The sequence below is a fragment of the Ornithorhynchus anatinus genome, chromosome 7, assembly GCF_004115215.2.
Source record: "Ornithorhynchus anatinus isolate Pmale09 chromosome 7, mOrnAna1.pri.v4, whole genome shotgun sequence".
Classification (NCBI taxonomy): Eukaryota; Metazoa; Chordata; class Mammalia; order Monotremata; family Ornithorhynchidae; genus Ornithorhynchus; species Ornithorhynchus anatinus.
In genome coordinates, this window is record NC_041734.1 from 29,325,282 (window position 1) to 29,337,283 (window position 12,002).

The 12,002-nt window shown below is 46.3% G+C and overlaps 1 protein-coding gene across 1 annotated transcript in view; it reads left to right on the forward strand.

Moving 5' to 3' along the window:
* Positions 1-12,002, forward strand: part of ABCA12 (ATP binding cassette subfamily A member 12) — a 137,622-nt gene that overhangs the window by 70,507 nt on the left and 55,113 nt on the right. Inside the window, exons 21-26 of the mRNA XM_029068474.2 lie at positions 786-855; positions 945-1,079; positions 3,159-3,320; positions 5,168-5,354; positions 6,689-6,907; positions 11,587-11,783. Of these exons, the coding sequence (XP_028924307.2) occupies positions 786-855; positions 945-1,079; positions 3,159-3,320; positions 5,168-5,354; positions 6,689-6,907; positions 11,587-11,783 (970 nt within the window). The remainder of the gene's footprint in view (positions 1-785; positions 856-944; positions 1,080-3,158; positions 3,321-5,167; positions 5,355-6,688; positions 6,908-11,586; positions 11,784-12,002) is intronic.

The following is a 12,002-nucleotide window of genomic DNA, read 5'->3' on the forward strand; positions in this document are numbered from 1 at the left end:
ATGACTAATATTTTAGTAGAAATTAAGTCCTTAATCTTTGGAGATCACAAGCTCTCAATTTCAAAGTAATCATAACCGCCTGGCATTTTAAATGTAATTTTAAAATTACATCTTAACTATATGGAATTTAAGAATGTAGGATAACCACTAGAAAGCAGAGTGGCTTGGTAAAAAGAGATCAGGAGTGAGAGTCAGGAGACCTGGATTCTAATCCTGGCTCTGCCACGTGCCTGCTATATGACCTTGGGAAAGTCACTTAACTGCTCTGCTCCTCTGTTTCTTCAGCTGTGAAATGGATAAATACCCATTCTTAGATACCTGTTCTCTCACCTCATTAGACTGTGAGCCCCAGATGGGTCGGGGACTCTGATCTAATTACCATGTATCCTTCCCTACAACTGGTACCTAAAAGTAAGCATGTAACAAATACCACAAATAGTATTATTAGAAGAATGATCTTACTATGAATGTTTTCTTAAAGATGTTTGGCTCTGTAGCACTAATTCTTCTTCATTTATAAAATGATGACTAATCTATATTAGATTTAGTGTTAAATCTTTCCTTTAGTTCATTCTATTTATATGTTGCCTCTTTAAACTACCTGGCTCTATTTGGTCTCCTTCATGCTCAGCCCTGCAGTTTCATGTTATTTAATTTTGTGTGTGTAATGCTGTGGTCCTATCAAAGGTGATCGAAACTACTGGCATACTAAATGATTTCTGCTTAGTGCACCATATGCATTCAATTTCTAATGTCTAATTTCATTGTTATTCTTTTCTACACAGAGTCTGCTGTCCCCAACAGCATTCAGCTATGCAAGTCAGTACATTGCCCGGTATGAAGAACAGGGTATAGGTAAGCTCATATCCTTTGATATTGAGTTTTTATCTTGCACGGCTCTGAGATGGCTCCACAAAGAGTGTTTTTCTGGCTTTGTTTCTCAGGTCTTCAGTGGCATAATATGTACAGTTCACCCGTGCATGATGATACCACCTCCTTCGGCTGGCTGTGCTGTCTAATTTTGATTGATGCTATCATTTACTTCCTTATTGCTTGGTATGTCAGGAATGTTTTCCCAGGTAAGAGCTTGTACCAGCTAGTCTGAGTTTTGCTTTTGGTTGATGAAATACTGTTTCTCAGTTATAGTTCAGAAGCCACTGCTTCTTTGGTCTGGTGGGGAAAAGGGCCAGAGGAAAGTGGGGGAGCTGTGCAGACAGGGCAATCCCCATAGAAGCAGCATGGCGTAATGGGTAGAGAGCAGGCCTGGGAGTCAAAGTCATAGGTTCTAATCCCAGCTCCACCACTTGTCTTCTGTGTGACCTTGGGCAAGTCACTTGACTTCTCTGGGCCTCAGTTACCTCATCTGTAAAATGAGGAAAGAGACTCTGAGCCCTGTTGGGGCAGGGACTGAGTCCAACCCGATTTAGATATCTCCACCCCAGCCTTTAGTACAGTGTCTCACACACAGGAAGCACTTAGCAAATACCACAGTCACTGCAATTATTATCTGCATTCAGAGGTACCCCTGCCAAGTATCCCTTGGTTTGGGGGATACATCAATGCTAAACCGCATGTTATCTTTGCTGATTGATCCTGTCAGGCCGTGGTTTAATCCTCTGCTCCCACCCTTCTCCTCTAGCCCTATACAGGATTTCATCCTAGCAGCAACCCAGGCCCATGCTGAGGGCTCTTCAGAGGCAGCAATGCTCCCACAGTCCTGGTGGGAGGGCTATTGGGAGCCAGATTTACCCTGCTCTAGAGTATGTGTGTGACAGATGTTACAATGCCCGCCATGATATTATAACTTCATATCATATATCTGTCATGACATTTTGCAGTTTGTAAGCCCCTCTCAAGATTGTGAACTTCCCTGTGCTTCAGTTACCTCATCTGTAAAATGGGGATTAAGACTGTGAGACCCGCTTGGGACAACCTGCTAACCTTGCATCCACCCCAGGGCTTAGAATGATGCGTAGCATATAGTAAGCTCTTAAATATCATCAGTATCATTATTATCTGTAAAATGGAGATTAAGAATGTAAGCCCATGTGGGATATGGACTGGGCCCAACCTTGTGTCTGCCTCAGCACTTAGTTTGGGACCTGGCACATAGCAAGGGCTTAACAAATATGATAAAAAAGATCATGCCCCATTGTACTCTCCCTAGCACTTAGTACAGTTTTCACATACAGCAAGCAATCAGTAAATGTCAATTGATCAAATGATCATCCAAGAAGTGGCACCTCTAGTCTGGTCCAGTGGAAAAGAAAGGTTTTTGAGACAGGATGAGAAAATAAATTGCTATGAATAGATAAAAAATAGAAAAGAATTTTGCTCCTTTGCTGCTAAATGTCATCTCCGTGCAGTTTGAGATAGCAGACTGGTGTACTACTCCCTCTGCTTCTCAAGTGGTTGGGGAAGAACAAGAAATTCATGGCTCTGAACACAATAGGCACGCAGGAAAGGCTCTTGATTATAATAGGCTGGGTACCTCCTCTCACCCTACTGCTGAGGGTGCCTACTATATGCAGCATTAATGGGATTTAAGAATTCAGCATTTCTGTCTCCCTCTTAGCCACTTTGATCATTTAAGAGAGGTCTCAGTGATGAAACTGTTTCAAGACCATTTCAAGAACAGAGGGTTTTTGCATTCATGTTTATTAATTTCATTTTACAGCATTTTAACTCAGAGATTTGAGGATTTTGGCATTGTATTTGCCTGTTTAATTGCAACCATTCAGACTAAAAGTTTTCTCAAAGAATCCGAGTGACATTAGCTTTATTTGCAAAGGAAAAGGCCAAAGTAGACCCTCTGACATTATCTAACAGCCCTTGGCTCAGCTTGCAGTGCCTGACTGTTTAATTACCAAGCAATCTTCTCCCACTCCCTTCTGACTCACCCCTGCACTTGGATTTTCACCCTTTATTCACCCATCCCTCAGTCCCACAGCATTTATGTACATAGCCATAATGTATTTATTTGTATGAGTGTGCCACCACCTCGTCCAGACTGTGAGCTCCTTGTGGGAAGGGACTCTGTCTACCAACCCTGTTACATTTCACTCTCCCAAGTGCTGTGCACAAAATAAGTGCTCAAGAAAAACGATTGATTGACTGATTGATTGAAATAATCACCCCTTCTTTTATTTTGGTCCTAGGGACTTATGGTATGGCTGCCCCTTGGTATTTCCCGATCCTTCCCTCCTATTGGAAGGAGCGCTTTGGCTGGGACGAGGTAAAGAGGGAGAGGGAAAAAAGCAATGGCTTTCTCTTCACCAATATCATGCTGCAGAATACAAACACGTCGGACAGTAAAACAAGTAGGTTAATAAAATGCTCTGGAAAAGCAGATTTCATGATTCATGATTTTCTCCAATCTCCTCCATACTATTAATCATTCTATGTCTGTCTCTTCCACTAGAGTGTAAGCTTCTTGAAGGCAGGGTTCATGTCTACTAACTCTATTGTATTGTAGTCTTCCAAGCACCTAGCAAAATGCTCTGCACAATTTAAGTGCTCAATAAATGCTATTACTTGACTGATTGTTTTTTCATGTTAGTCTTCGCAGTAACGAAATGAGTCCATTAGTTTTTGGTTTTTTAGGTTGTATTTGTGAAGCACTTACTATGTTCCAGGCACTGTTCTAAGTGCTGGGGTAGATACAAGGTAATCAGGTTGGACACAGTCCCTGTCCCAAATGGGGCTCACAGTCTTAATTCCCATTTTACAGATGAGGGAACTGAGACAAAGAGAAGTGAAGTAACTTGCCCAAGTCACACAGCAGTCAAGGGACAGAGCTGGGATTAGAACCCACATTCTTCTGACTTCCGGGCCTGTGCTCTGTCTATTAGGCCATGCTCCTTATTTTCCCAGAGTGCTTATTGTCCAGTTTATATGTTTTGGAGATTTTTGTCTTTGGGGAATAATCTTTTACATGCTGGAGAGTGGTTGCATGGATAAAAGTAAATTACAATATAGATACAAGAGTTTAAAAACATGAAAAGTCCATTGGGTGAGGAACTCTTCTTTTTCAGATACCTATGAATTATAACTTTCTTACCTTGTTCCAACTTTCTGACTCATCATACAGTTTCCTTTTTAAAAAGCAGCATGGCTTAGTAGAAAGAACATGGATCTAAGAAGTAGGATTAAGGCCATGGGAAGTAGCATGACATAGTGGAAAGATCTGGGACCTAGGAGTCGGAGGACCTGGGTTCTAATTCTGGCTCCGCCACTTACCTGCTGCTTGACTTTGGACAAATCACTTAACTTCGCCGTGCCTCCGTTCCCTCATTTGCACAATAGATTTTCAATAACTCTATTCCCTCTTAGCCTGTGAGCTCCATGTAGAACCCAATTATCAGGTATCTTACTGCAGTAATAACATTGGTATTTGTTAAGCACTTACTGTGTGCAGAGCACTGTTCTAAGCGCTGGGGTAGACACAAAGGAATCAGGTTGTCCCACATGGGGCTCACAGTCTTAATCCCCATTTTACAGATGAGGTAACTGAGGCACAGAGAAGTTAAGTGACTTGCCCAAAGTCACACAGCTGACAAGTGGCAGAGTTGGGATTCGAACCCATAATCTCTGACTCCAAAGCCCATGCTCTTTCCACTGAGCCACGCTGCCAGTGTCTGGCATTTAGTAAGCATTCAACAAATACCACAACTATAATTATTACTTAGAATCTGGAGACCTGAGTTTTTTATCCTGGCTCCATAACTTGTCTGTTTTATGACCTTGGATAAGTCACTTAGCTTTTCTGTGACTCATGTTTCTCATCTGAAAAATAGGAATTCAATACCTGTTCTCCCTTCCTTTTAGACTATGAGTCTCATATTGGAAAGGGGCAGCATTCAATCTGATTATCTTGGATCTAAGCTTATGCTTAGCATAGGGCACAAAGAAAACACTTTACAAATAATAATATTATTAGTAAGTAATGGAGCTATACTGTCTTTCAAATTAAAAGAAAGGTATCAATAGTGTACTAATATATTACAGTCCTCTAGACTGAAAGCTTGTTTTGGGCAGGGATTGTTTCCACTAATTCTGATGTATTGTGCTCTCCCAAGCACTTAGTATAGTGCTCTGTACATAGTAAGCATTCAATAAATACCACTGATTGATTGGTATTAACAACTTATGTCTTCCATTAACCCAGACGCTGAGTATATCTTTCCTTCTAACCTTGAACCTGAACCGAAAGATCTGACTATCGGAGTTTCTCTCCATGGTATAACCAAGATGTATGGATCTAAAGTTGCTGTTGACAACCTCAATTTGAATTTTTATGAAGGCCATATCACATCACTGCTGGGGCCAAACGGAGCTGGAAAAACCACAACAATGTACGTGATCAAAGCCTCTTCTCTACTCAAAGAATGCCAAAGGAACACCTTTCACCTTGTGTGGAAGAGAGCAGTAATAGGCTCAGAACTTGGTCATGCATGCTTAATGCGGGACGCTGTTGAGAGAAGAAATCTCCTACTCATCTTGATCCATGGAAAAATTGTGTCAGCTATGGGTTAGAGGAATGGGAAGGGGGAACTGATGTATTTCCCAGTAAAAATTTGGGTGTCTGGCTCTGCCCAGGTGGATCCTTATCTCCCTCCTTCCAAGGTGCAAAGGCAGGACAGAATGCAGTGTCATTAATTTGTAATTTCTTTGTCATTAGTTTTCAGTGACTTTCCTGGAAACTTCTAGATAGTAAGTGCCACAGCACTGCATACTTCTGAGCTGTGACATATGAAAACCTGGAGGAGTAGATGTAAACTTCATTTTGTAATCCTGTGAATAAATTCAGAGGTTGGTCACCCAGGGGTCAATGAATGTGTGTAGGCATGGTCATGCAGTGGGGATACCTACTACCTACAGTCTTTCCCCATTCAAAATGCCACATTTATTTTTAGAGTTGGCCCTTTAGGGTAGATTCAACTGTCAAAGGCAAAAATTGTAAAGGGATATTCAAAGCCCAGTGGAGAGAGGAGAAGGAATTTGCACAGGTCTTTCTAATTTATTGTGAGAGCTCTGAGAGTCTGGAAAAGAGGGAGAGTCTGCTATTTCAAAACCAGAAAGTAAACTTTTTTCGATAAAGTAAGACAGGTGTTTCTTGGCTTCATTCTAATTTTCTAGTAGAGCAAAATGTGTATTCTATTATATCACAAATAGAAACATTCCTTTCTTATTACTGTGTTTAGTAAACCTTTTCAGTGTACAGCATTATAAAAGTACTCAGTAATTTGCAAAATGCTTTCAAATCACTTTCATTTCATTTGGCTAATTCATGATTGTATATCTTCTCTGATAGCCGTTCTCTCCAGCGTGGCTCAGTGGAAAAGAGCACGGGCTTTGGAGTCAGGGCTCATGAGTTCAAATCCCAGCTCTGCCACTTGTTGGCTGTGTGACTGCGGGCAAGTCACTTAACTTCTCTGTGCCTCAGTTCCCTCATCTGTAAAATGGGGATTAAGACTGTGAGCCCCACGTGGGACAACCTGATTCCCCTATGTCTACCCCAGCGCTTAGAACAGTGCTCGGCACATAGTAAGCGCTTAACAAATACCAACATTATTATTATTATTATTACCTTTGCTATGATAATCTGTGCACACTCTGAAAATATGGCGATCTCTAATATCTGGGCAAAAGACTTTGGTTATCCATATTATTTTCCCTTTATCCCCAGCTCCATGTTAACTGGGCTGTTTGGTGCATCTGCGGGCACCATCTTTGTTTATGGGAAGGACATTAGAACTGATCTGGACATTGTAAGGAAGAACATGGGCGTCTGCATGCAGCATGATGTTTTATTCAACTACCTCACCACCAAGGAGCACCTTCTCTTATATGGATCCATCAAAGTCCCTCACTGGGATAAGAAGAAATTGCATGAGGAAGTGAAGAGGTAAGGGAATGTGACTGGAAGGGAATAGTAGCCAGGGTGCAAGAGGGTTTGGTGTGGGTATAACATTTGGGGGGGACAGTTTGGCTTTTAAAGAAAGTTTGGACTGCAACTCTCCAATGAATTAATGCTTTATCATGGCAGGAGAATATGCATACCTCAGTGAAACTTAGAGCTATGCCACTGAGTGATATTTTCTCATCAGGGTTACCCATAATGGAAAGGTCTAAGCCGAACTGTCAGACCAAGTTGATTCACCTGTGCTGAGCAGCAGCGACATGGGAAAAATTCAAAGGCAGATGGTCAAGTGATCAAAATGTTGATCAAAAACAATAGCTGAGATTAAAATTTTTACTGTGCAAAAGAAGGCAATGGTAAACCACTTCTATATTTTACCAAGAAAACTCTATTGATCGTCCAAAAAGTCACTGTGAATCAGAAACGATTCTACAGCATTTGATGATTGGGCTGCAGAGAGAAATGCAGATTTCTTAGGAAAGAGTAGCTTTTCCTGTAAGAATGTCTAACATGCCCTTTGGCTTGGACATTTCTTTCCTGGTCCTGCAATCCTGGTCAGAAATGTATTCCTTTGCATCACATCCTTGGTGGGGGATTTCACCATTCCGACCCTCTTCCTCTTAAACTGGCTTTTCATTCATTCATTCAATAGTATTTATTGAGCGCTTACTATGTGCAGAGCACTGTACTAAGCGCTTGGGATGAACAAGTCGGCAACAGATAGAGACAGTCCCTGCCGTTTGACGGGCTTACAGTCTAATCGGGGGAGACGGACAGACAAGAACAATGGCAATAAACAGCGTCAAGGGGAAGAACATCTCGTAAAAACAATGGCAACTAAATAGAATCGAGGCGATGTACAATTCATTAACAAAATAAATAGGGTAACGAAAATATATACAGTTGAGCGGACAAGTACAGTGCTGTGGGGATGGGAAGGGAGAGGTGGAGGAGCAGAGGGAAAAGGGGAAAATGAGGCTTTAGCTGCGGAGAGTTAAAGGGGGGATGGCAGAGGGAGTAGAGGGGGAAGAGGAGCTCAGTCTGGGAAGGCCTCTTGGAGGAGGTGATTTTTAAGTAAGGTTTTGAAGAGGGAAAGAGAATCAGTTTGGCGGAGGTGAGGAGGGAGGGCGTTCCAGGACCGCGGGAGGACGTGACCCAGGGGTCGACGGCGGGATAGGCGAGACCGAGGGACGGTGAGGAGGTGGGCGGCAGAGGAGCGGAGCGTGCGGGGTGGGTGGTAGAAAGAGAGAAGGGAGGAGAGGTAGGAAGGGGCAAGGTGATGGAGATCCTTGAAGCCTAGAGTGAGGAGTTTTTGTTTGGAGTGGAGGTCGATAGGCAACCACTGGAGTTGTTTAAGAAGGGGAGTGACATGCCCAGATCGTTTCTGCAGGAAGATGAGCCGGGCAGCGGAGTGAAGAATAGACCGGAGCGGGGCGAGAGAGGAGGAAGGGAGGTCAGAGAGAAGGCTGACACAGTAGTCTAGCCGGGATATAACGAGAGCCCGTAATAGTAAGGTAGCCATCTGGGTGGAGAGGAAAGGGCGGATCTTGGCGATATTGTAGAGGTGAAACCGGCAGGTCTCGGTAACGGATAGGATGTGTGGGGTGAACGAGAGGGACGAGTCAAGGATGACACCGAGATTGCGCGCCTGAGAGACGGGAAGGATGGTCGTGCCATCCACGGTGATAGACAAGTCTGGGAGAGGACCGGGTTTGGGAGGGAAGATGAGGAGCTCAGTCTTGCTCATGTTGAGTTTTAGGTGGCGGGCCGACATCCAGGTGGAGACGTCCCGGAGGCAGGAGGAGATGCGAGCCCGAAGGGAGGGGGAGAGGACAGGGGCGGAGATGTAGATCTGTGTGTCATCTGTGTAGAGATGGTAGTCAAAGCCGTGAGAGCGGATGAGTTCACCGAGGGAGTGAGTGTAAATGGAGAACAGAAGAGGGCCAAGAACTGACCCTTGAGGAACTCCAACAGTTAAAGGATGGGAGGGGGAGGAGGCTCCAGCGAAGGAGACCGAGAATGATCGGCCAGAGAGGTAAGAGGAGAACCAGGAGAGGACAGACTCCGTGAAGCCAAGGTGAGATAAGGTGTGGAGGAGGAGGGGATGGTCGACAGTGTCAAAGGCAGCAGAGAGGTCAAGGAGGATCAGAATGGAGTAGGAGCCATTGGATTTGGCAAGAAGGAGGTCATGGGTGACCTTAGAGAGAGCAGTCTCGGTAGAGTGGAGGGGACGGAAGCCAGATTGGAGGGGGTCTAGGAGAGAATGGGAGTTAAGGAATTCTAGGCATCGATTGTAGACGACTCGTTCTAGGATTTTGGAAAGGAAGGGTAGTAGGGAGATAGGATGATAACTGGAGGGAGAAGTGGGGTCAAGAGCGGGTTTTTTTAGGATGGGGGAGACGTGGGCATGTTTGAAGGCAGAGGGGAAGGAGCCCTTGGAGATTGAGTGGTTAAAAATAGAAGTTAAGGAAGGTAGGAGGGCAGGGGCGATGGTTTTAAGAAGGTGAGAGGGAATGGGGTCCGAGGCACAGGTGGAGGGGGTGGCACTTGCGAGGAGGGAGGAGATCTCCTCTGAGGATACTGCAGGGAAGGATGGGAAAGTAGGGGAGGGGGTTGGTGGGGGGGAGGGGAGAGGCGGAGGGGTGACTTTGGGGAGCTCAGACCTGATCGTGTTGATTTTTGTGAGGAAATAGGTGGTCAGATCATTGGGGGTGAGAGATGGGGGAGGGGGAGGAACAGGGGGCCTAAGGAGAGAGTTAAAGGTCCGGAACAATCGGCGGGGGTGACGGGCATGGGTGTCAATGAGGGAGGAGAAGAAGCTTTGCCTGGCGGAGGAGAGGGCAGAGTTAAGGCAGGAAAGGATAAATTTGAAGTGTGTGAGGTCGGCTTGGTGCTTGGACTTTCGCCAGCAGCGCTCAGCAGCTCGAGCATAGGAGCGTAGGAGGCGGACGGAGGAGGTGATCCAGGGCTGTGGGTTAGTGGAGCGAGAGCGGCAGAGGGAAAGGGGGGCGAGAGAGTCGAGATGAGTAGAGAGGGTGGAGTTGAGAGCGGAGACCTGATCGTCGAGAGTGGGAAGAGAGGACAGGGCGGCAAGGTGAGGAGAGATGCTATTGGAAAGACGGATGGGATCGAGAGAGTGGAGGTCTCTGTGGGGCAGTAGCGAAGATTTTCAGCGGGAGGGAGTGTGAGAGATGAGACAGGTGAGAAGGTTATGGTCAGAGAGAGGGATTTCAGAGTTGGTGAGGGAGGAGATAGTGCAGCGGTAGGAGATGACGAGATCGAGGGTGTGACCGAGTCGGTGAGTGGGCGCGGTACGGTGGAGGAGGAGGTCGGCAGAGTCGAGGAGGGATAGCAGGCGGGCGGCAGAGGAGTCGTCGGGTACATCCGTATGGATGTTGAAGTCTCCAAGGATCAGAGTGGGCAGAGAGAAGGAGAGAAGGAAGGTGAGAAAGGGGTCAAGGTGGTTGAAGAAGTCGGAGGTGGGACCCGGAGGGCGGTAGATGACGGCGACAAGTAACTGGAGGGGGTGGTAGAGGCGAATGATATGGGCTTCGAAGGAGGGGAAGGAGAGGGAGGGGGGAGGAGGGATAGTGCGGAAGCGGCATCAGGGCGAGAGGAGGAAGCCGACGCCTCCTCCCTTACCGGTGAGTCTGGGGGAGTGGGAGAAGGAGAGGCTTCCGCTGGAGAGAGCGGCGGCGGAGACCGTGTCTTCGGGAGAGAGCCACGTTTCCGAGAGGGCGAGGAGGAGGAGAGAGCGGGAGAGGAAAAGGTCATGGACGAAAGGTAGCTTGCCTGTAATAGAGCGGGGGTTCCAGAGGCCACACTTGAAAGTAGCTGTGGGTGCAAGGGGAGGAGGGGGGGAAGGGCGGGGGGAGGGGAGGGTTTGGATGGGAAGGAGGTGGCGGGGCCCTGGACGGGGAGGGGGTGATGAGGGGTGGCGGTGGGACAAGAGGACTGGGATGGGGCATGGGTGGGGAAGAGAGAAGGGGGGAGGGGGTGAAGAGGGGGTTTGGTGGGGGGAAGAGTAGGGGGAGGGGGAAGAGGGGTAGCGCTGGTAAAGTGGGGTTCTAGGGCGGGAGAGGGGAGGGGGGGAGGAGACAGAGGAGAGAGCGGGAAAAAGCTGAGCAAGAGAGGGGAAGGGGAAGGGGAGGATAGGAAGGGGCGGGAGGGGCGGAAGGGGGGAGGGGGGGAGGAGGGACATGGCGAGGCCAGAGAGGTGGGTGGCAGCACTGACAACAATAAACAGTAATAAACGAAATCGGTAATATAGCAACATGATACAGTATGATACAGTACAGTAGTGCTAATATAGCAACATGATACAGTATGATACAATATAGTCGTGTTAATAAAAGGGGTGATGATCAGGGTCGGGGGTAGACTCGATTAAGGGGCGACCTGATCAAATTCAAAGTCTGACGACAATAGACATAGACTCGATTAAGGGGCGACCTGATCAAATTCAAATTCTGACGACAATAGACAATGACAAGCGAGATCGCTAATATAGCAACATGCTACAGTAAGGCACACTACAATAGTGTTAATAAGCAGGCGATGACCAGGGTCGGGGGATGAGCCGACCCTACCTGATCAGACTCAAAGTCAAGCGGCCAGCAGCCGAGAGAATCCCAGAGCTCATGACCAAACTTTTGCCTCTGAAGGACATTGAAAGACACCGGGCTGTACAGTCATCGTCACAAAAGAGTTGGCACGTTATCAGGAGGGATGAAGAGAAAGTTGTCTATCTCCATAGCTCTCATCGGTGGATCAAGAGTGGTAATTTTAGATGAGCCATCAACGGGGGTTGACCCATGTTCTCGCCGGAGCATCTGGGATGTCATCTCCAAAAATAAAACAGGTATGGTCCACTTGCCCTCATCATCATGAAATCCATGGAGAATGAATAATGCTTTTCAATAAACAAATCAATCCATCAGTGGTTTTTACTTGGCACTTATGGTATGCAAAGAATTGTACTAACCTCTTGGGGGAGTAAGGACCTGGGTTCTAATCTCAGCTTTGCCACTTGTCTGCTGTGTGACCTCAAGCAAGTCACTAAACTTCCCCGAGCCTGTTA